The sequence below is a fragment of the Hyperolius riggenbachi genome, chromosome 4 (genome assembly GCF_040937935.1).
Source record: "Hyperolius riggenbachi isolate aHypRig1 chromosome 4, aHypRig1.pri, whole genome shotgun sequence".
In the NCBI taxonomy this organism is placed as follows: domain Eukaryota; kingdom Metazoa; phylum Chordata; class Amphibia; order Anura; family Hyperoliidae; genus Hyperolius; species Hyperolius riggenbachi.
In genome coordinates, this window is record NC_090649.1 from 218,594,551 (window position 1) to 218,620,351 (window position 25,801).

Below are 25,801 nucleotides of genomic sequence, written 5' to 3' on the forward strand. Positions count from 1 at the left end.
GGGGACATATACCTCTGGCTTCATATACTGGGGACATATACCCCTGGCTACATATACTGGGGACATATACCTCTGGCTACATATACTGGGGACATATACTGGAGACATATATACCTGCCTACATATACTGGGGACATATACACCTGACTACATATAGTGGGGACATATACCTCTGGCTACATATACTGAGGACATATAGCCCTGCCTACATATACTGGGGACATATACACCTGACTACATATACTGGGGACATATACCTCTGGCTACATATACTGAGGACATATACCCCTGCCTACATATACTGGGGACATATACCCCTGCCTACATATACTGGGGACATATACCCCTGCCTACATATACTGGGGACATATACCCCTGCCTACATATACTGGGGACATATACACCTGCCTACATATACTGGGGACAACTGGCTGTTTGTCATTATATGCATTTACTGGTGAAAAGCTGTCTCTTATTATGTGCATTTACTGGTGAAAAGCTGTCTCTTATTATGTGCATTTACTGGTGAAAAGAGGTCTCTTATTATGTGCATTTACTGGTGAAAAGCTGTCTCTTATGTGCATTTACTGGTGAAAAGCTGTCTCTTATTATGTGCATTTACTGGTGAAAAGCTGTCTCTTATTATGTGCATTTACTGGGGAAACGCTGTCTCTCATTACGTGCATTTACTGGTGAAAGGCTGTCTGTCATTACCTGCATTTACTGGTGAAACGCTGTCTCTTATGTGCATTTAGTGGGGAAACGCTGTCTCTCATTACATGCATTTAGTCTGTGTCACGGAGATCTGAACGTTTGGTTTGATGTGTCACGACTCCAAAAAGGTTGGGAACCACTGCTATATGTTATTCCAGGTAATGTACTATGTGTGTGCCAAATTTCATTCAAGTCCGTTCAGCCATTGCTGCGCGATCAAGTAACAAACACCCAAACTTTCACTTTTATAATATTAGCAAGATCTCTACTTCTAACTCTCAGAAAGGGCTTTTGCCAGTTCAAAAGATGGCGACAGAGATTACACTGCGTCTGACGTCTTTTCAGCAGGTTGCTCGCTTTCGTGTGTTCGCAGCAGCAAAGCATGATAGTAGTGGGAAGGAAGTCCGAGTCTGATATCCGCTGCCCAGGCTCTGTACCAGGAGGAAATTTCCAGTGTAGCGCCGCCAGCTTCCTCCATCCAGCTGTCAGCTGGCAGCATGGAGCTCCTCCCCCGGGCCGCCCCCCTCACGTGTTGCCGGCTGTGTGTAGGTGCAGTGTCTGTCGGCCAGTACTGTGAATGAGAGCTGCCCCGCCATGCTGCTGTCCGCCGTGGTACACACCTACTCCCTGCGCTACATGCTGCCCGCTGCCCTCATGCTGGGCTCAGCACCCACCTACCTGCTGGCCTGGGGCTGCTGGAGGGCCATGAGCACCGTGTTTCCCGAGCGCCTGTACAGGAAGGTGGACGATCGGCTGTATGTCATCTACCAGAGCATGGTGCTGTTCTTCTTCCAGCACTACACCGGGGTGCAGGTCAGGGAGATGCTGCTGGGATGGAGGGAGGGGGTGGGGGGACACTGCTGCTGTGCATAAGGAGAAAGGTGTGTGCAGTATTGTATGGCCCTTCTCTGATGTGCTCATCATTGTGCTATATAATAAGCCAAGGCTTTGTTACAAACTATTCCTTTCCAGGTGTGGAAAGCTGAATCTATTTTCAAAACTGCCACTAGACTTTATACCTCTAGTTTTATTTAATTCACAAAAAAGTAAGGCAGAACATACATGCTCCTAGTAGTGGGTGTGAGCATGCCTCAGTGACCTTGAGGAGTAGATGCTGGCTGGCTGGAGAATGTCTTGCCATGCTGCAGTCATGCTGTGAAGTTTTATGACAGGTGGACCTTCTGACTGTTGAATGGGGCTCATTCTTTCATTGCACGCAACAATAATTGTTGTTTTTCCTAAATTCTCGATGTATCTTCTCATCCCTTATAAGTAATTGTAGACAGCGTTGTATCATATGGGTTGAAGCGACTTAAAGTTTTATAAACTGAACAGAAAAAAAGGAGCTAGTTAATAAAACCTAGCAGAATTTTCCTATGGACTTTCATGCTGGCTCACCTCAACCAAACTAGCACCAAAAAAAGTCATAACTATTCTCTTGCCTAATGGGTATCTGAACCTCAAATGAAAAAAGGACATTAATAGGTTCTTAGTGGAGTGTTGCAGTGTGATGTAATGGCCGCTTTCTGCACTGCAATGATACCCCTATGCAGTGTTCACAGTTGCATTGAGGTAAAACAGTGTGCGGCATCCCTACATACCACCAGCACTGCATTCCTGCAATAAGGTACATATTGATGCGACATGTTAACAGTGTTAGCATCAATACATATACAACCAGGGAATCTTCATGTGCTTATATTCACTTTATTCTAGACCTGCAAAATCCATTACCGAAACAGTGGTACACAAACATTTAAAACATCCTAAAAACATGATCTGACACTGGAGCTGCTACTATGTGCAATCCCACTGTCCCTGTGATGGTTTGTACCGTCTCAATCGCCCAGCCTCAGCCTATGCAAATTGATCGGTTACCCAATCACTATTGGACATATGTGGGCCCTCCACCGGCGCACACCACGAGGCCTCCGCATGCAATCTGTATAGTGCACTGTAACTGACCGCCGGCCGGCTAGCTGATGGACTTCTCTAACACAGTTCATCAAAAGACAAACACGACACTTCTGGCAATTCCTCTGGGAGACACCATTCCTGTTGCAACAGCCAACAGCCCTCTCACTTGCTGTATGTACCGCCTTGTTAGTGTCCTGTGTGACGTCATTACCCGGCAACTTGTCATATGTTTTATCCACCCCACAGGGCTGCACAATGAACAGATGAACTTTTGAATAGGGTTTACTCACAACCTTCACGCAGCCCCGTGGGCGGGGCGAAACGCGTCAGCAGGCGGGGCCTGACTGACACATGTGAGCGCTCACAATCCCGGGACGCCGGGCCACGGCAGGAACCTACGCGAGACTACGGGATGCAGCCGGTGCAGAGAGACGCCGAGGGGTGATGCAAAATTGCGTCGGGCATCCGCAACTCCAGGAGCCCTGAGCGAAGCTCCCTCGGAAGAGCGCATTACTGCGTGAAGGTTGTGAGTAAACCCTATTCAAAAGTTCATCTGTTCATTGTGCAGCCCTGTGGGGTGGATAAAACATATGACAAGTTGCCGGGTAATGACGTCACACAGGACACTAACAAGGCGGTACATACAGCAAGTGAGAGGGCTGTTGGCTGTTGCAACAGGAATGGTGTCTCCCAGAGGAATTGCCAGAAGTGTCGTGTTTGTCTTTTGATGAACTGTGTTAGAGAAGTCCATCAGCTAGCCGGCCGGCGGTCAGTTACAGTGCACTATACAGATTGCATGCGGAGGCCTCGTGGTGTGCGCCGGTGGAGGGCCCACATATGTCCAATAGTGATTGGGTAACCGATCAATTTGCATAGGCTGAGGCTGGGCGATTGAGACGGTACAAACCATCACAGGGACAGTGGGATTGCACATAGTAGCAGCTCCAGTGTCAGATCATGTTTTTAGGATGTTTTAAATGTTCGTGTACCACTGTTTCGGTAATGGATTTTGCAGGTCTAGAATAAAGTGAATATAAGCACATGAAGATTCCCTGGTTGTATATGTATTGATGCTATAATAGTCTGGTACCAGAGTATCTCCTCATACGAGTTGTGCTAATTATAAACATGTGGCCGCCTAAATGGTTTTGGAGTAAATAATATTGTATGTTAACAGTGTTCTTCCCAGAATTTTTTTTCAAACTGGGTGGCATGAAAATGTAGCCAGGTGGTGTGGTAAAGTTGCAGAGTGGGGCGAGATGAGAATGCAGGGTCGGTGCTTCTCTGCACAACTCTTACAGCAGAGGAGGTGGTGAGCCGATGACAGCCGGGTGCTCACAAAAACCAGCCAGGTGGAGCACCCGGCTAAAAGAGTCTGGAGAGAACACTAACGTAGATAATATGCAGTGCTGCTTTCCTGTTCTGTTCCCACAGTTTCAGGGAACGTAAACCAACTTACACTTTAACCCTAGCCTAGTAGTAAGCACACAGGCCTGTAAATGTATTTTTCAAGTGCTTTCTTGAGAGCGTATGTCTTTGCTATTGCTCTGATTCAAATTGCAACTACGCTGAGAGGAAACTTCTCTGTACTGAATGGGAACTTTGCACAAGACTTAACATTCTTAATGCTTTCTACCTGTTAGCTTGATTGATTAATCAGCTGTCGGGTAATTTGTTGATTTTAACTTTTTTTTTCTTCACAGGCTTGCTTTATCTTTGGGTATGATTTTCTAATGTTAAAAATGCCCAGGTGACTGAAGCGTTAAGGGGAACCTGAGGTGACAGGGATATGGAGGTGGCCATATTTATTTCCTTGTAAACAATGCCAGTTGCCTGGCAGCCCTGTTGATCTTAGTACCTTATCTGCTTCATGCTTGTTCCGGGCTAAAGTATTGGAGTCTAGAACCGGCAGGATAGCCAGGCAATTGGTATTGTTTAAAAGGGAATAAATATGGCAGCCTCCATATCACTCTCACCTCAGGTTCCCTTTAATACAATATGAAATACATATGGGACAGCCTTTTTTTTTCTATTTGCACACTGAGGATTGGAGTGACAGCCTATATCATTTTTTTTTTTAATGATAGATGTATGTTAATTGCCTGTTTCAAGCAGTGGTCACAGGACATCTGTCGTCACCAGCCAGCTAATCCACTTCTGGCTGCAGAGGGGAGCCTTGCAGCACCTCCATCTAATGAATCTGTACCCTCTCCATTCCAGCCTGACAGTGGATTGTTCTTCCCAGCTCCTGATATCAGGCCTAGTCCAAATAGGAGCATAATGGCTGTCATTTTCAGAAATAATCAGAGACTTTGATCACTGCTGGCCCAATGCCTCGCCAGGTAGTATAAATATTATGTGGGCGCATTTGGGTTGCCAGCTGGGTGTGGTCCGGCATGCTGTCCGGCTCCTCATATCAAAATACAGGACTAATGCTGGGAATACACGGGTCGATCCGGCGGCCAATTAGCCGCTGGATCGACCGCAGCCACGTCCCAGCTCGTCCGCGCGGATCGATTACCGCTCGATTCCCTGCCATTGTCTGCCCGGCGGGGATCGAGCGGGCGCGGGTCGAGCAGCATGATCGGACCAGCTGAATATTAGCTAGCCGGATCAGCTGCTCGATACACGGTACAGAAACGTACCATGTATCCCCAGCAGTACTCCCACACTTTGATCCGTTTTGGTACCACTCTGCACCGCTTAGTTACATATTATGCTGGCACACATGCAATGCAGAACAGACCAGTTCATGCATTTCTCATAGAAACCTGTGGAGGAAATGCATCTGCTCCAGACCACAATGGGCAATCGGAGCGGACATTTCACTGTTCACTCTGGTTGGTAGTTCTAAATCCAGTGTGGATGTGAAACAAGTCTTAGGTAATTTGGATGCTGTAGTTGACGATACCAAAGCGCAACTAAAAGTGCTGCTGAGCCATTTAGGGTACCTGGAGTCGGAGTTGGTGGTTTCATAAACTGAGGAGTCGGATGATTTTTGTACCGCCTCCACAGTCCTGTGTCCCAGGCCTTAAAGTATTGGAGGCAGATGATCAGCAGGACAGCCAGGCAATTTGCATTGTTCATAAGGAAATGCTTATGGCAGCCTCTAGATTTCCCTCAGTTCATGTGTACTTTACATGAGTTAAAGTGCAAGGAGCACTAGTGCATTTTTGTTCTACAATGAACTCCCAATTAGGGAGGTTTCAAAATGCAGTATGCCGTTGTGGGGGCATGGGTTAGGGAGGCCAGCATTGCTTGTCTACAGGGGCTGCTCTTATAGCTCACCATCCCTGTGGAGGTAGCCGTCACCATCTGCAGCTGGCCACACTTCAAAGAACCCAGGCTTCCAGCCGCAATGCATGTTGGGAGCTGTAGTCCGGCAGGAGATGTACACAGATCTACATACTACAGCTCCCAGCATGCATTGTCAGAGCAACCTCCTTCCTAACTGCCTGCCCATAATGCTCTTCAGACTGAATGAAAGTGAATGGTTCATTTGAGGTTACCGGGAATTGGTGTTGTTTTTTTTTCTTCTCTCCCTAAAAAACTTTTGAATATATATTTCATTTAAAATTTGATTCTATCTTAGCATATGGAAACTGTGCCTGAACAGTGCTTTAAAGTGTAGCTGTCATGCATAAAATCAAAAATCAATTCTTTATTTTTATCTGGTACACAAGTAATAAGGATGGTAACCAGGCAATCCAAAAGTTAAAATCACTTTTACAGTACTTTTCTTGTTGATAAATGATCATTCCCCAGCTTACCTAACTCTTATTTGGTACACAAAAAGGAAGTTGCAGGGCATGCTGTTTTTTTTTTTTTTTTTTACTTCTCTATTTCCTCTCAGACTTAACTAATGCAGCCTAATTGACTGAAGCCTCTTTCCCTCCTGGTTTCCCCTCCCACACCTCTGTTCCTCTTTGATTGGCCAATATTTCTCATGCTGAGACAATGCACTTTCTATTGTGAAGGGCGGGCAAATCAGGCAGAGGAGAGTATGGCAGGAAATTACATCAGGATTGGCTTCAAAATAGCCACACTTAAAATGGGAAATGCTAAGAAGGATTTTCTCTTTTTTTACAGTAGAAAAATCACTAAAAGCAAATCGTGGAAAGTGCAATACATATGTTGAGTAAGTAGAGCAAGTATTTATCTACTTATATATGTGTTTTTTTTTTTTCTGAGATAGTATGGTTGACAGCTCCTCTTTAAATACTGCAACACATATAGAACTTGCATTAGTATTCCTGAGTAATTTTTATCTGGACTGTCAGTCTCCTTTGTATGCCAATATAGAACTTGAGCAAGAAGGTAAACAGCATTGTGCAGAAATACTCCCACCAGTGCCAAAGCAAATTATGACTGTTTGCTGCTGACATTATACAGTAGTATCTGTTGATGGTAAACTTTAAGGATCCTGTTCATGTAGTTCACTGCATCAACAATATACTATATCAGAATTGGACATGCATTGTATATTCCTGCAGGCACTAGGTTGGGACCTAAAGACTGAGTTTACTATAGCCAGAGGTTTACTCAGAGTATACTATAATGAGATTCTACAGTGCTGGAGAGCAATCCACGTGTCCTTGTTTCCTGCCACTGAAATACTGGGTACACAGTTGTGGGTAGAGCTACTGATTTTCCTTTCAGGAGAGATTCCCCTGTATATTTCACTGAAGAAAGGAGCTTGTTTTGATAGTGGGGGGCTGGTTCAGATGGGTGGCTGTTGGCATCAGTCCACGTCTTTTAGCAACACAATCCACCGAGTCCCACATTAAAATTAATGGGGGGGGGGGGGTTCATTTCATATCATGTGTGTCCTTTGATTGCACAAGTACTATGACCAATTCAGGTTTCTGGAGGCACTGAAGTTTCTGAAGGTGCAAGTGCCAAGTGAGGAGCTGGTCCTTACAAAAGAAACAATTTAGCAGTGTCTACATGTTATGCAGGCATAATATAAAAATCATATTAAAAAAGAAGTCATGCACAATGGCTAGTATTAGGCTTTTGTAGGGCAGGGTGGAGAGAGGTGTTAAACTTGCTCTCTTTTGGCTACTTAATTTTAGTGCCAGGAAGCAGCTTCGCAACTCGCAACAAATGTCCAAGCATACCAGTAATTTCTTAAATGGTACCACCAATTATTATTTTTTTTTTTTTACCTGTAACGTAATGCTCTCTGTTAATGCTGCCAGGATCTGTGGGCGGAACAGTTAAAGGGTACCAGAGATGGGGCCACAAGAATAAAATATACATACCTGGGGCTTCTTCCAACCCCCTCCCTCTTATCACTCACACGCTGTCCTCTTCTGACTGCCCGTTCACCCACTACTGGCCCCGGAAAATCTGTTAGTCGGGGCCAGTTGGCACATGCGCAGTCCAGCCAGGCGGGTTCCCCTGTCTCGCTTCTGGCATCGTGAACACAGCAGGAGCATGCGCGGCCCAGTCTGTGCATGCACAGTTGGTCCTAGCCTGGAGGACTTTCCCAGGCCAATTGCAGACGAATGGGAAAACAGAAGAGGACAGCGTGGGAGCAATCAGGCCATAGAAGGCTGGAGGAATCCCCAAGTCTCTGATATCTAATGATTTGCGGGTGAGCTTTGAACACTACCACCCAGGACTGTGGATTTGGTACAAAAATCATCCAACTCCTCAGTTTATGAAACCACCAACTCTAACTCCAGGTACCCAAAAATGTATCTGACTCCACAGCCCTGCTACCACCTTCTAGTCCTGGCTGCTTTAAAGGACACCTGAAGGTAAAGGTATATGGAAACTGCCATACCTATTTCCTTTTAAAGGAACTCAGAGCTGAACTATATAAAATATAAATATATATATATTATACACACACACATATATACATATATATATATATATATATATATATATATATATATATATATATACATACACATATACATGCCTGGGGCTTCCTCCAGCCCCATACACTTGGATCACTCCCACGCCCCCGTCCTCCGCTGTCTGCAGCTTCGGGAACCGGGTCCCGCAACTGTCATCAGTCGGCTCCAGTCTACGCACAAGAAGTGCGCCTTCTACGTATCTCTCCAGCAGCTGCCTGGCAGTCGTGCTGATTCTCTGCCTCGAATACTTTTAGCCACAGACCTGGAACAAGCATGCAGCAGATCAGGTGTTTCTGACATTGTCGGATCTGACAAGATTAGCTGCACATTTGTTTCAGGTGTGATCCAGACACTACTTCAGCCAAATAGATCAGCAGAGCTGCCACGCAACTGGTATTGTTTAAAAGGAAATAAATATGGCACCCGCCATATCCCTCTCCTTACAGCTGTCCTTTAACACAGCCTTACTTTACAGTCTTGGTCAAATGTATATTTTTTTCACTCTCTACATCTGGTGTAGTGACAATGACGTTTAGACATTGCTTTGTGGTGGAGCACCTGCCTGCAGTATATTGTTAAGCATTTACTTTGCATAGCAATTATTGCTGGTTGTAAAATATTTCTATGCAGGGTGGATAGCTTCAAGTTTTCTGTTTTAACCATGTCAAAGTTTAGTCATTTGATAGTTAAAAAAAAAAAAACCTTATCACCTATTACCAAGGGTTGCGTTTATTGTCCAATTCACTTTGCCTAACAAAAGTTACTACCAAATCCTGTGTATACATTGTACCGATAAGGATTGTAATAGGCTGCATTACACTGACATGCCTGTGACTAAAATTAGTCCATATGAAAAATATGTATTTTCACATACCTACAGAAATGATTTCTTCTTGCCAGTATAATGGGTCACTGCAGTAAAAATACAGATGAAGAACGAACATTTACCGTACTTCTCACTTTACACATATATTGCACATAGAAAATGGACAACGTGTTTCTCGGGTCTGTATCAGCAAACACATGCCAAAGTGGCTGTGATAACTAATACGCGTGCCTCTTACTAAACTACCAACCAAAGAGAGAGACCATCCGGGATTATTCCCACAGTCCGAACAGGGACAGATAATCCCCCCCCCCCCCCTTATGTCCCAAAGGTGGTTGCTATCCATAGCAACTAGAAAGTGTGAGTATTACGGTATTCCTTTTTGAAACTTCCTTTGCATCAATTATCTACACTATTGGCTCCTGGTTGCCTTTGCGCTTTTTTTTGGTCTTGGGTTCTCCCTGGTACCGCCCCACCACAAGCAGATATAAAAGAACAATGCTAATCAAAATTTTATGAAAAACTGCAGTAGTAAATAGTTAAGGCAGAAGCAATAAACATATAATTGACAGACAATAATGCAGTATACAATGATCTTAGTTTTGCTGCTAGCACCAAGCTAATAAATGTGCAAGTGCTTATCTCACAAAGCTCTTGGTGATACCGGTGAGGCTAGCCAGTCTTGTTGGTAAGCCGCTGACATTCTAAACTCTGTTATACTTTTTTCCTGGCAGCACACCAACTACAGATTTCCCTCTACTGTACATAGGCTCACACTGGGCTCTTTTTATAAAAACAAAACAAAAAAACCCCACTCAATTCTGGTAGGGTTTGAGCAAATTACCGCATGCGGTAATGACATTTAGCAATTTTGGTACATTTTCAGTCATGAGTTACCGGATGTGGTACATTACAGGACTGTGGAGTCGGTACAAAAATCTTCCGACTCCTCAGTTTATGAAACCACGACTCCAACTCCTACACCAGGTACCCAAAATGACTCCGACTCCTTAGTCTAATACTTAAAGGGGCACTACAGTGAAAAACTGTAACATTTTAAATATGTGCAAACATAGACAAAGTACATTTTTTTTTCCAGAGTAAAATGAGCCATAAATGTACTTTTCTCCTATAATGCTGTCCCTTACAGTAGGCAGTAGAAATCTGACAGAAGTGACAGGTTTTGAACTAGTCCATCTCTTCATAGGGGATTCTCAGTAAGGCTTTTATTCTCTATAAAGATATTCCCTAAAAAGGTTTTAAACAATGATGCTGGCCAGCTTCCCTGCTTGCTGCACAGTTTTTTGGCAGTTGGGCAGACCAACTGCCATTCACTAAGTGCTTTTGAAAATAAATATATCCCTGAGAATTCCCTATAAAGAGATGGACTGGTCCAAAACCTGTCACTTCTGTCTGATTTCTGCTTCCTACTGTAAGTGACAGTAACATAGGAGAAAAGTCATTTATGGCTCATTTTACTCTGGAAAATAAGTAATTCTTATTTGTATATGTTTGCACATATTTTAAATTTTACAGTTTTTTTTTTTTTTTTTTTTTTTTTTTCTGTAGTGCCCCTTTAACCACTTCCCGACCGCCGTATTGACAATTGGCGGCCGGGAAGTGCACCCCGCAAGGACCGCCGTATTGACAATTGGCGGCGGTCCTTGTAGGGGCATGGGCGGAGCGATCGCGTCATCAGTGATGCGATCCTCCGCCTGGCGCCGCTCACCCGCCGCAACATCCCGCCGGCTATACGGAAGCGCCGGCGGGATGTTAACCCCGCGATCGCCGCATACAAAGTGTATAATACACTTTGTAATGTTTACAAAGTGTATTATACAGGCTGCCTCCTGCCCTGGTGGTCCCAGTGTCCGAGGGACCACCAGGGCAGGCTGCAGCCACCCTAGTCTGCACCAAGCACACTGATCCCCCCCCCCCTGCCCCAGATCGCCCACAGCACCCATCAGACCCCCCCCCTGCCCACCCCCCAGACCCCTGTTTGCACCCAATCACCCCCCTAATCACCCATCAATCACTCCCTGTCACTATCTGTCAACGCTATTTTTTTTTTTTATCCCCCACCCTGCCCCCTCCTGATCACCCCCCCACCCCTCAGATTCTCCCCAGACCCCCCCCCCCCCCCCAGACCACCCCCCCTGTTTACTGTATGCATCTATCCCCCTGATCACCCGTCAATCACCCATCAATCACCCCCTGTCACTGCCACCCATCAGCCAGCCCCTAACCTGCCCCTTGCGGGCAATCTGATCACCCCCCCACACCAATAGATCGCCCGCAGATCCGACATCAGATCACCTCCCAAATCCATTGTTTACATCTATTCTCTCCTCTAAACACCCACTAATTACCCATCAATCACCCATCAATCACCCCCTATCACCACCTGTCACTTTTACCTATCAGATCAGACCCTAATCTGCCCCTTGCGGGCACCCAATCACCCGCCCACACGCTCAGATTGCCCTCTGACCCCCCCTTATCAATTCACCAGTGCATTAATTACATCTGTTCTTCCCTGTAATAACCCACTAATCACCTGTCAATCACCTGCCAATCACCTATCACCCATCAATCACCCCCTGTCACTGCCACCCAACAATCAGCCCCTAACCTGCCCCTTGCGGGCAATCTGATCACCCACCCACACCAATAGATCGCCCGCAGATCCGACATCAGATCACCACCCAAGCGCAGCGTTTACATCTATTCTCTCCTCTAAACACCCACTAATTACCCATCAATCACCCCCTATCACCACCTGTCACTGTTACCCATCAGATCAGACCCTAATCTGCCCCTTGCGGGCACCCAATCGCCCGCCTACACGCTCAGATTGCCCTCAGACCCCCCCTTATCAATTCGCCAGTGCAATATTTACATCTGTTCTCCCCTGTAATAACCCACTGATTACCTGTCAATCACCTATCAATCACCCCCTGTCACTGCCACCCATCAATCACCCCCTGTCACTGCCACCCATCAATCACCCCCTGTCACTGCCACCCATCAATCACCCGCTATCACTGCCACCTATCAATCAGCCCCTAACCTGCCCCTTGCGGGCAAACTGATCACCCACCCACACCAATAGATCGCCCGCAGATCCGACATCAGATCACCACCCAAGCGCAGTGTTTCCATCTATTCTCTACCCTAAACACCCACTAATTACCCATCAATCACCCCCTGTCACTGCTACCTATCAGATTAGACCCCTATCTGCCCCTAGGGCACTCAATCACCCGCCCACACCCTCAGAATGCCCTCAGACCCCAGCCCTGATCACCTCGCCAGTGCATTGCTTGCATCTATTCCCCCCTCTAATCACACCTTGAGACACCCATCAATCACCTCCTGTCACCCCCTAGCACACCTACCCATCAGATCAGGCCCCAATTTGCCCAGTGTGGGCTCCTGATCACTCGGCCAATCCCTCAGATCCCCCTCAGACCCCCTTCCGATCACCTCCCCAGTGCATTGATTGCATCTATTTTCCCCTCTAACCACCCCCTGAGACACCCATCAATCACCTCCTGTCACCCCCCTAGCACTCCTATCCATCAGATCAGGCCCAATACAACCTGTCATCTAAAAGGCCACCCTGCTTATGACCGGTTCCACAAAATTCGCCCCCTCATAGACCACCTGTCATCAAAATTTGCAGATGCTTATACCCCTGAACAGTCATTTTGAGACATTTGGTTTCCAGACTACTCACGGTTTTGGGCCTGTAAAATGCCAGGGCGGTATAGGAACCCCACAAGTGACCCCATTTTAGAAAAAAAGACACCCCAAGGTATTCTGTTAGGTGTATGACGAGTTCATAGAAGATTTTATTTTTTGTCAAAAGTTAGCGGAAATTAATTTTTATTGGTTTTTTTTCACAAAGTGTCATTTTTCACTAACTTGTGACAAAAAAATAAAATCTTCTATGAACTCGCCATACACCTAACGGAATACCTTGGGGTGTCTTCTTTCTAAAATGGGGTCACTTGTGGGGTTCCTATACTGCCCTGGCATTTTAGGGGCCCTAAACCGCGAGGAGTAGTCTAGAAAACAAATGCTTAGAAATTGACCTGTGAATAGGACGTTGGGCCCCTTAGCGCACCTAGGCTGCAAAAAATTGTCACAAATGTGGTACCGCCGTACTCAGGAAAAGTAGTATAATGTGTTTTGGGGTGTATTTTTACACATACCCATGCTGGATGGGAGAAATTTCTATGTAAATGGACAATTGTGTGTAAAAAAATCAAACAATTGTCATTTACAGAGATATTTCTCCCACTTAGCATGGGTATGTGTAAAAATACACCCCAAAATGCATTATACTACTTCTCCTGAGTACGGCGGTACCACATGTGTGGCACTTTTTTACACCCTAAGTACGCTAAGGGGCCCAAAGTCCAATGAGTACCTTTAGGATTTCACAGGTCATTTTGCGACATTTGGTTTCAAGACTACTCCTCATGGTTTAGGGCCCCTAAAATGCCAGGGCAGTATAGGAACCCCACAAATGACCCCATTCTAGAAAGAAGACACCCAAAGGTATTCAGTACGGAGTATGGCGAGTTCATAGAAGATTTTATTTTTTGTCACAAGTTAGCGGAAAATGACACTTTGTGAAAAAAAACTATTAAAATCAATTTCCGCTAACTTGTGACAAAAAAATAAAAACTTCTATGAACTCACCATACTCCTAACGGAATACCTTGGGGTGTCTTCTTTCTAAAATGGGGTCATTAGTGGGGTTCCTATACTGCCCTGGCATTTTAGGGGCCCTAAACCGTGAGGAGTAGTCTTGAAACAAAAATGACCTGTGAAATCCTAAAGGTACTCATTGGACTTTGGGCCCCTTAGTGCAGTTAGGGTGCAAAAAAGTGCCACACATGTGGTATCGCCGTACTCGGGAGAAGTAGTATAATGTGTTTTGGGGTGTATTTTTACACATACCCATGCTGGGTGGGAGAAATACCTCTGTAAATGACAATCTTTTGATTTTTTTACACACAATTGTCCATTTACAGAGGTATTTCTCCCACCCAGCATGGGTATGTGTAAAAATACACCCCAAAACACATTGTACTACTTCTCCCGAGTATGGCGATACCACATGTGTGGCACTTTTTTGCACCCTAACTGCGCTAAAGGGCCCAAAGTCCAATGAGTACCTTTAGAATTTCACAGGTCATTTTGAGAAATTTCGTTTCAAGACTACTCCTCACGGTTTAGGGCCCCTAAAATGCCAGGGCAGTATAGGAACCCCACAAATGACCCCATTTTAGAAAGACACCCCAAGGTATTCCGTTAGGAGTATGGTGAGTTCATAGAAGATTTTATTTTTTGTCAAAAGTTAGCGGAAATTGATTTTAATTGTGTTTTTTCACAAAGTGTCATTTTCCGCTAACTTTTGACAAAAAATAAAATCTTCTATGAACTCACCATACTCCTAACGGAATACCTTGGGGTGTCTTCTTTCTAAAATGGGGTCATATGTGGGGTTCCTATACTGCCCTGGCATTTTAGGGGCCCTAAACCGTGAGGAGTAGTCTTGAAACGAAATTTCTCAAAATGACCTGTGAAATTCTAAAGGTACTCATTGGACTTTGGGCCCTTTAGCGCAGTTAGGGTGCAAAAAAGTGCCACACATGTGGTATCGCCGTACTCAGGAGAAGTAGTATAATGTGTTTTGTGGTGTATTTTTACACATACCCATGCTGAGTGGGAGAAAGATCTCTGTAAATGGACAATTGTGTGTAAAAAAATTAACAAATTGTCATTTACAGAGATATTTCTCCCACCCAGCATGGGTATGTGTAAAAATACACCCCAAAACACATTATACTACTTCTCCTGAGTACGGCAATACCACATGTGTGGCACTTTTTTGCAGCCTAACTGCACTAAGGGGTCCAAAGTCCAATGAGCACCTTTAGGCTTTACAGGGGTGCTTACAATTTAGCACCCCCCAAAATGTCAGGACAGTAAACACACCCCACAAATGACCCCATTTTGGAAAGTAGACCCTTCAAGGTATTCAGAGAGGGGCATGGTGAGTCCGTGGCAGATTTCATTTTTTTTTGTCGCAAGTTAGAAGAAATGGAAACTTTTTTTTTTTTCACAAAGTGTCATTTTCCCGCTTACTTGTGACAAAAAATAATATCTTCTATGAACTCACTATGCCTCTCAGTGAATACTTTGGGATGTCTTCTTTCCAAAATGGGGTCATTTGGGGGGTATTTATACTATCCTGGAATTCTAGCCCCTCATGAAACATGACAGGGGGTCAGAAAAGTCATAGATGCTTGAAAATGGGAAAATTCACTTTTTGCACCATAGTTTGTAAATGCTATAACTTTTACTCAAACCAATAAATATACACTGAATGGGTTTTTTTTTAATCAAAAACATGTTTGTCCACATTTTTCGCGCTGCATGTATACAGAAATTTTACTTTATTTGAAAACTGTCAGCACAGAAAGTTAAAAAAATCATTTTTTTGCCAAAATTCATGTCTTTTTTGCTGAATATAATAAAAAGTAAAAATCGCAGGAGCAATCAAATAGCACCAAAAGAAAGCTTTATTAGTGACAAGAAAAGGAGCCAAAATTCATTTAGGTGGTAGGTTGTATGAGCGAGCATGTTCGGAAATGCAAAAAAAATTTTTTTTTCAGAATTGCTAAAAGTAGAGAAAAATACAGCATGAGGTATTTTACCAACAAAAGAATATTTAATGCACATAGCTACCAGAATTGAGGCCTAAAGCTTCACATTTTCACTACCCACCCTCCTTCTCTTTTGAGGTAAAAGCTGTATTCATTTTTTTCAGTGTAACAATACAAGCTGTGCTATCTTTATTAGTGATAGGCATTGCTGCCATTTACAAAGAAACTTTTTTTCAGCTTACTCATTGGCTGATATATTCTTTCAGGAAAGTTAAGCCTTAAAGGGAACCTTAACTGAACGGGGGGTAAAGAGTTTTACTTACCTGGGGCTATTACCAGCCCCCTACAGCAGTCCTGTGCCCTCGGAGCCGCTCTGGAATCCTCCGGTCCCCTGCTGTCACTTAGTTTCGTTTCTGACGACTCACCAGTCGGCCGGCCGCCATGCGCATTATTGGACGCATTCCCTACTGCAATTAGCGCTGTTGTGGACCGCAACGCGTACAAAAATACGCGTTGCAGCATATCTACGCGTGCAGAACGTGTATTTTTGTACGTGTTGCGATCCGCAACAGCGCTAATTGCAGTAGGGAATGCGTCCAATAATGTGCATGGTGGCCGGCCGACTGGTGAGTCGTCAAAAACGAAACTAAGTGGCAGCGGGGAACCGGAGGATTCCAGAGCGGCTCCGAGGGCACAGGACTGCTGTAGGGGGCTGCTAATAGCCCCAGGTAAGTGAAACTCTTTACCCCCCCGTTCAGTTAAGGTTCCCTTTAAGTCGCTGTACAGACACGCTGCTCTGTCAGCTTAGCAGCAGGTTCTTTTCTATGGAGAAAGGCACCTTGCTACATGAATTTCTTTAAAAGTTCTTACCAGAAGAGTGTCATTCATTGCTGATCCAGCGTGATGAAATAAGTGACCAAACATTTTTTGCTTTGTAGCACTGCTAGAAGTGGTGACTGGGAAAGATGCACAGCTGAAGAGACCCATCTACCTTAACCCTGGGTCCTATGTTAGTGCTATGTTAGTCTATTATTATTAAGCAGAAGCATTCCCACTATTTATGTGCTATAGCTATAGTTGTGGTATCTCCAATAATGTACACAGCGTAGGCCACATTATGCTCTGGAGTTCAGTTGAGCATTGCTATAGATTATGTAATAATATGTTACTGTGGCAGCATTGCCTCTGCTATCCTTTTGCTTGTCTGGACATATAGCATTAGATGTCATTTTTATTTTGTGGAGTGCAGTAATGGCTCACCTCGTGATATTTGTAAACTACATTATTAAAGGAATTTAACAGACTGCAGTAAAAGGTTGCATTAATCAATACTAAATGAAATGTTCTGAAGTAGCAGACTTTTTTGACTTAAAGTAATTTTAAACAGTTTTGCTGAAATGTCTCTACAAAGGAGAGCAAGGCAGAAAGTTTGTATGCGAGCACTGCAAAAGGAAAGTGCTTATTCCTCACTTGAGCTGTAAAACTAGAAGTGAAACTCATTTTTATTTATTTTTTTTGCCTGATAACTCCTTTAAGTGTGTGAAGAAACTTGCAGACATGAAGTTTCATAAGTATATTTTCAGGTTTTCCTCATTTAAAAAAGTGATTTCTAGTTAGGAGTACTTTTTTTAGATCCCAGGATAACATTATTTTAAAATGGGCATGTATGGCTGCACCATACACCTCATATTTTATATTTTTATTCAACACCTGCCTAATTTTGTTTAAACAATTATTGCGCACTTTCTGTAAATCCAATAAACTTAATTTCACTCCTTAAATATCACTGTGTGTGTCTTCTATATAATATATTTAACTGACATTTTTTATCGTAACAACTCAGCTGAGCTCGGGGTAACCTGCGCAGGAGGATTTCTCAGGCCCTGCTGGGTCGCAAATTTTTTTTTTCTGCACTTAGCTAGCTGCGTATAGTACGCGATCGCCACCGATTCGCCGCTACCCGCCTTGCTCCCCCCAGACCCTTTGCGCAGTCTGGCCAATCAGTGCCAGGCAGCGTTGAGGGGTGGATCGGGACTCCCTCTGACGTCATGACGTCGGTGACGTCATCGCGATCGTCGCCATGGAGACGGGGAAGCCAAGCAGGAAATCCCGTTCTAAACGGGATTTCCTGCTTGCGCAGATCGCCGGAGGGGGGGGGGGTGGGGGATGCCGCGTTTCAGCGGCTATCATGTAGCTAGCGCTAGGCTAGCTACATGATTTAAAAAAAAAAAAAAAAAAAAAAAAAAAATGCTGCGCCGCCCCTTGCCGACATCATTGGAACGGCAAGGGGGTTAACAAGGTTGTCCAAACTTTCGCATCCCACTGTATATGGAGAATAAGGCTCCTTTTACACTTCATCCATTGCGTTGAAGCGGACAATATAATTGCAATGCGATTTTATTTCTATGGTATGTTTTTATATCAGGGCTGTGGTGTGGCAGTGTCTTTGGTAATAACGCACTGCACTGCTGAAGCCTATGACAGCCGATCACAGTGATTGGCTGTTGGGGGGGGGGGGGGGGGAGAGGGAGCTAAGGGGGGGAAAAAACACATTTTATTACAAAAATAATAAAAATATTTACAATAAAATAAACAAACCTCCTGGGAGCGATCTTTCCCCACCAACAGACAGCTCTGTCATTGGGCAGAATATGGGGGGGGGGGGGGGGGGGGAGAATCACTTGTGTGCTGAGTTGTGCGGGCCCTTAAAGCTGCAGTGGCCCATTTAGAGTAAAATGGCTTGGTCTTTAGGGGGGTTTAACACTGCAGCCCTCAAGTGGTTAAAGTGGTCCTGAACTCAAGTTCCTTTTTGCTGTAAAAGATGAGCAACATCATAATGACTTTTAAAGAGAAGCATTTCTTTGTTACAGCTGATTCAAATCCTGCAATAAATCTGCAGTGTTTACTTCCTGCTTTCATGGAAGCAAACAGTTAACAATCTGTGTTTACAAATTGTTTGCTCTGCCGAAGCAGCCACCTGATCAAATTACAGTTGTAATTAGTCACAGATGAGGGGGAATTAGGCTAAAAACTCTCTAAAGACACGCAAGGTGCATGTCTCTGTGTTTTCCTTCTGTCCTGTGTAAGAGATCAGGTCTTGAAAGGGACAGCACACATTATGCAGCAACCAACCCGACCAAGCACATCACAAGTTGAAAGTGCTTAACCGCTTCTGGACCAGTGCGGTTGAAATCTACGTCCTGCTTGTGGCTGCGCAGCTCTGACTGCTCTGACGTAGATTTCAACAATATGGCTTACATTGATGGACAGGTTCAGGAGCCAATGAAAGGGGCTCCTGACCAGCGGACAGACGGCAGAGAGAGGGACCTGCGGCGGATCAGTGCGGTGAATCGTCGGTAAGTTCTGTTTTACGGTGCCAACAGTCTCTGGTCCATAAGGGGCCAGAGATTGCTGGTACTGAAGTAGTTAAGGGAAGCCTGAACTTTATTTAAAAAAAAAACAAAAACGTTTCACTTACCTGGGGCTTCTGCCAGTCTCCTGCAGCCACCCTGTGCCCGCTGTCACAGAACAGTCCTTTGGTCTGGAGCAGTGCTTTTCGGCGCTGCTAGATTTGGGCGCAGCCATAGACTATAATAGGAATCGGTCTATAGCGGCGCTCAGTGAGTAATGTCTGCGCCATTAGAAGACTGAGCCGAGGTTGCTTAAAAATCACAATAATTTGGCCTCCAGCAATAGCTGGAAGCCGAATTATTTCATTCCCTACCATCCATGGCGGCCTGGAGGGGGAATAGTAATTAACACGGCCCGGACTTGTGCAGAAGCAGGATCAGCCTTATACCGGCTGTATCCTGCGCCGATTTCAAATGTACTCTTCCGGTCTCCCGCGGCGGCTAAGTTTTGTTATCGAAAACTTACAAGTCAATGGCCACTGCTGTGCACATCCTCATTCGTGCTCTCATCGCCGGGAGCATCCTACGCAGTGCGAGAAAACCTCATACTCTGCAACAGGAGCATGAACGAGGTCTTGCGCTGGCCAGGGCCGCACAGGTGCAGTGGCCATGGACTTGCAAGTCGGCAATAACAAAACTTAGCTGCGGCGGGGGACCGGAAGAGGATCGCTCCGTGACTGCAAGTTCAGGTTTCCTTTTAAGGTGGATGCACCTGGTCTTTCAAATCTCAGTTTAAGTATGAACTTTGCATAGAATTATTCATGTTTACTGAGATGTTTACAATTGCGATTCTAATGTATTTTTGTTATATTAGCAGTTGAAAGAGTAACAGTAGTAAAAATAATATAATGAACAAAATTGCACTTTTTTTTTTTTTTTCACAATCATTTTATAAATTATTTACTCAGTGTTTGCTCATTGTAAAATCTTCCCTCACCCCGATTTAATGCTTGGCAGTTGGAAACAGCCATTATTTCCCACAATGCAACAGTTATTCAGTAAACTGTCATGGTCATGACATAACCCCGTGGGAGGGGTTTCACCACAATATCAGCCATACAGATGTCCCTGATTTATTTGAGAGAAGGTAGATTTCTCTTGGGAAAGGGGCTATTGGCTCCTGATTACCCTGGGTTAAAGTTCCTCTTTAAGTTCTTTTATTTGTTTTTATTTATTTTATTTTTTTTATGTCATTTTTATAAGTTCCTCTTTAAGTTCAACATTGGCTGTTTGTCTTTTGTAGTTGTGAGCTGCCTTTTGCTGGTATGTCTGTTTTATAGCAGATTCTATACATGGAGATTGTTCATAGATTGAGTTGGTGAGGTCAATAGCACTTTAGTTCAGTTACACTTGCATTGACTTGTATGGTTTTATTACTAGTCACTATTTGTAGTGTGTATCTCTAGCACTATGTTATCAATATATCTTCCTTTCACATTTTCTGGTTGGTTGAATGCTGTATTGATTTGGCTTTTGTTTGTGTTGTAGAATAATGCCTTGAAAAAGAGACCCAGCGTGATCTTTTAAACGCTGACTTGTTTTGCTTTGCTATCAGAGCTGAAGAGGTGAATAAGTGGAAAATTGGTTATGGCAGGTCATAACCAAAATCAGTGTCAGTTCTTCCTCATTGTTTGGGTACTTTTGTTAAAGAGACTCCGTAACAAAAATTTCATCCGGTTTTCTTCCATCCTACAAGTTCCAAAATCTATTCTAATGTGCTCTGGCTTACTGCAGCACGTTCTACTATCACCATCTCTAATAAATCAACTTATCTCTCTCTCTTGTCAGACTTGTCAGCCTGTGTCTGGAAGGCTGCCAAGTTCTTCAGTGTTGTGGTTCTGTGATGCATCTCCCCCCTCCAGGCCCCTCTCTGCACACTGCCTGTGTGTTATTTAGATTAGTGCAGCTTCTCTCTGTTCTATTATCTTTTACAAGCTGGATAAATCCTCCTCTGAGCTGGCTGGGCTTTCACATACTGAGGAATTACATACAGGCAGAGCTGTCTGCACTCTGCAGGAAGAAACAGCCTGACACTTCAGTGGAAGATAGCTGCAGGGGGAAAGAAACACACAAATGATCTCTTGAGATTAAAAAGGAAGCCTGTATACAGCCTGCTTGTGTATGGATGTATTTTCTATGTGTGGACATACTGTACATCAACCTACTTCCTGTTTTGGTGGCCATTTTGTTTGTTTATAAACAAACTTTTAAAAACTGTTTTTAACCACTTTTAATGCGGCGGGGAGCAGCAAAATTGTGACAGAGGGTAATAGAAGATGTCCCCTAACGCACTGGTATGTTTACTTTTGTGCGATTTTAACAATACAGATTCTCTTTAATATATGGATCGTTATGTAACGGGCCCTGAACAGTGGCGTGCCCTGAAAGCCCACAACCCGAACCTGATGATGTTGTGTATTCTGTGCTTAAATGGTGACTACACTTGCCCCAAGTACTTCCAAACACTGCCGAGGAGTCCAGAAGCCGCGTAACGTAAGTGGGGGACATCAGTAGAACGGGTGCCTTAGTGAGGGTTGGAAAGGCTTGAAGTTCCAGGGCTTTCCCTTTTCTATTTTTTTTTTATTCAACACCACTTCATAATTGCCTTTTGCCTAAATTCTGTGCAGATTTATAGTATAAATGTGTAGAGATATTTGAATGTTTGTATATCAGTATGTGCTACTTGTACATTAATTGCATGTAAAAAGAACATTGCATGTTCTATTCATTCATGTAATGCATTATGTATCCTTAATACAACGGCATCTGCAGGTTTTAACCACTTCGCATCCAGACCTTGTTTCCCACTTATGGACCAAAGCAGTTTTGAGGGCCCGTTTCCACTGGTGCGGTGCGAATCGCCGCAGTAAAAATTTGCATGCGGATGCGAATTTCGCATGTGGGTGTATGCGAATTTTCGTGCGAATTCGCATGAAAATTTGCATGAATGACGCTGTATGCGAATTTAACCGTGGCGGTGTGCATTTCCATTGATTTCCATGCGAATTTGCATGAAAATTCGCATACCAAAGCCGCAGGCAATTTCCCTATTAAATACATTAGCAGCGATTAGCAATGCATTCCACACGCAGGCGAATTCTGAGGGCTCTGCCGTGCAGAAAAATCCTGCACAGAAAAACGCTCAAGAAAACTGACAAGTGGAAACAGGCCCACCCACTTGTATTGGCTGTGCGAATCTGCATGCAGGAAACGCATGCAGATTCGCGATAGTGGAAACGGGCCCTGACAGATTAGCTGTGTCCTTATTTAATCAGAAATAACTTTATCCCTACTTATGACACAGAAATGAAATTTATATTGTTTTTTCAAGACAAACTCGGCTTTCATTGCATGTCATTTTTTCCTTCGAACAATTTTGTTTTCTATGAATTTTAATGAGAACACAAGGAAAAAAAATATAAACACATTTCTCAGTTTTACCAATTCCAGTTTAAAAATAAAAAGTGCTACTGTAGATAAAAAACACAAATTTTGTTTGGCTGTTTTTACCGCTTATCACAAAACTTAGATTATGTTCCTGCCACAATTTATGGTGCAGATATTTGATTCTGAAATAATGCTACAGTGTATTTTTCACTATGAACTGAGAAAATAAAAGTATTTTTAATCGTAAAAATCAATGTCATTAGCTCAGGAAATGTGTATTCACATTCCATTCACCAATTAGCGCTGCATCAGATAGTTCCAGAAATGTGCACAGGAGTAAGCCCAATCCTACACAGCACTGCTTCTTCTACAAGACTTATATCTACTGACTTGTGGCTTAGATGACGTCAGAGGATGTAGATATACTGTAGTGGTGGATAAAGTTTAGAGACACTGAAGCAAAAAAAAAAATGATTAATTGGTTGTAGAGTACTGATAATTACTAGAACATTAGTAGCAAAGAAAATATTCTCATATTTTTATTTTCACTTATAGTTTTTTTTTTTTATAATATTGCATCACTCTCTAATATTTGCAGTTTACACAGTACTCAGCATTGTAAATGATTTTACAGAGCAGGCTAGTGAACTATCGAACTGTTCTGTGCAGAAAAGAAAACAGTACAGTGCCAGACACTTGAGATAATAAGCTTCAGAAGACAGAGCTCTCTGCGTCTTTGAAAGACGTGGAGCTCAATGGCTTTTTTTTTTTTTTTTTTTACTTACCTGGTGCTTTCTCCAGCCCCTCGCAGCTGTCTGTCCTACGCAGACAGCTCGTTTCACAGCCACCGGCCCAGGGTCCCCGCACAGTGCAGAGAATGATCTCAGGGTCGTCCTTACTGCGCCTGTGTGACGCGCCACTGTCAATCAAGCCCATGAACGACATGGCTTGATTGACAGCGGCACTTCATGCAGGCACAGTAAGGATGAGCTTGTCCTCTGCACCATGCGGGGACCCTGGGCCGGCGGCTGTGAAACGAGCTGTCTGCGTAGGACAGACAGCTGTGAGGCGCTGGAGAAAGCCCCAGGTAAGTAAATCAGATTTGGTATCATTGTGCCTGATGATTCCTTTAAAGCATACCTGAAGTGAGAGGCAAATGGAGGCCGACATATTTATTTCCTTTTAAACATCGCACATTGCCTGACTGTCCTGCTGGTCCTCTGCCTTTAATACTTTTAGCAATCTACCATGAACAAGCAGATCAGATGTTTCTGACTGAGGTCTGACTAGATTAGCCACATGCTTGTTTCAGGTGTGTGACTCACACTACTGCAGCCAAAGAGACCAGCAGGATTGTCAGACAACTGGTATTGTTTACTTAAAGCGAAATAATTGTAAGCCTTCATGTTCCTCTCAGTTCAGGTGTACTTTAAATCATAAATTTACTTGCAAAACTTGTTTGAGATGTATATTGTTAATCTTGAGGTGATATTTGGGTCATATCTGATGTTAGTGGGATCCCACGTGGCTAGTGAACTGGCAGTGGATTACATACATATGGTTAACCTTTTCGGGACCGCGTGCATTAGATTCTACGCCGCACTTGTGGCTGTTCTAGCCTGATGCGGCGCGACGCGATCGTGCGCACCCGGAGGGGAAGATTAAGCTGTCATATGACAGCCGACATCTCCCCCGAGTGATCAGCAGCCATCGCGTATGGCTGCTGATCACGTGATCCCTACGATCGCCATCGGATCGTAGTGATCAGTTTGACAGCTGCGGCGGCAGGGAGGAAAAGAAGAGGATCCACTCACCTCCCTGCCGTTCGAGCGACGATCGGCACCCCCCTCCGGCCGGCATCTCCGCTCCATCTGACGTCAGTGCCGGGTCCCGGCTTGATGACGTCATCAAGCCCGACCCGGAACTGATCGTCAGACAGAACGGAGATGCCGGCCGGAGAAGAGGGTCCCGTGCGGCTCATCGCTGGAGCCTGGAAGGTAAGTGAAGGCTGCTGGCAGAAGGGGGGGCACTGGCCACCATTGGGGGACACCAATTCAGCCAGCCACACACGCGATCCGGCCGCCTACCCCCCCCCCCCAACGCGCGCACCCCCCTCCCGCGCAAAATGCCTTGGTCCTTAAGGGGGGGTAGGCGGCTGGTCCCGAAAAGGTTAATTGTGTGTTGTTTTATATACATACCGTATACACAATTCAAGACTAGATTTTCAGAATTGCCTGTGATTTGACTTCCAACCCAGAATCCCTTAGTAAATCCACCAGCTGTCTTCATAGTATGCATAGAATGCTGCTTTACAAGTACAGACAGTCCCCTACTGACAAGTGACCCGAGGACAACAACGTTTCATGCATACAAAGAAAGATCTCTCTATGTACAAATTATACAGTACTGTTTAGGTATTACATATTTTTGTTTTTACATGTCACAGCATTGTATAAACTTTTGCAGCAGGTTAGAAAAAACAAAACAATTAAAATCACAGTGAAAATAACTACAATAACATTGATTAATGCTAAAGCAGCGCAGCTTAATGAGCAGTAGTGAGTGCTAAGCATGCCTTACATAGCAGAGCACGCTGCCATGTGAGGAGTGTGCCTTCCTTAGTTATGCGCATTGCTTCCTTGGCAATGTGCTTAACATTAACTGTGGGTGGTCATTGTTATGTAAATTAATACATTAGCGGCCGCGAGCAGGGCCGGCCCTAGACTTTTTGCCGCCTGAGGCAAATTTTGAAAAAATTGCCACCACCCCCTCCTCCCCACCAGGGGGGCACTCTGGGGGGCCGCCGAGCTGGAGGGGTAGCTGGCAGGACAGGGGTATTGGGCCTAGCGGCGGGGAGGGGGGTCCGACCCTCGCCTGGGTCCCCCGATCTGCGCTCCTCTCCAGCCTTAAATAGAAGCAGCCGCTATTTGTAAGAGGCACGGGCGGGGAGGACTCACCTCTTCCCAGCGTGCGCTCCACTGACGTCACTTCCTG

General features: G+C 44.5%; 1 protein-coding gene across 3 annotated transcripts in view; it reads left to right on the forward strand.

Annotated features, from left to right (window-relative positions):
- The first annotated feature begins 1,095 nt into the window (after positions 1–1,095).
- Positions 1,096–25,801, forward strand: part of AGPAT5 (1-acylglycerol-3-phosphate O-acyltransferase 5) — a 100,635-nt gene continuing 75,929 nt past the window's right edge. For all 3 annotated transcript variants that reach the window (XM_068281356.1, XM_068281357.1, XM_068281358.1), the window contains exon 1: positions 1,096–1,527. In XM_068281356.1, the coding sequence (XP_068137457.1) occupies positions 1,309–1,527 (219 nt within the window). In that variant the 5' untranslated portion in view covers positions 1,096–1,308. The remainder of the gene's footprint in view (positions 1,528–25,801) is intronic.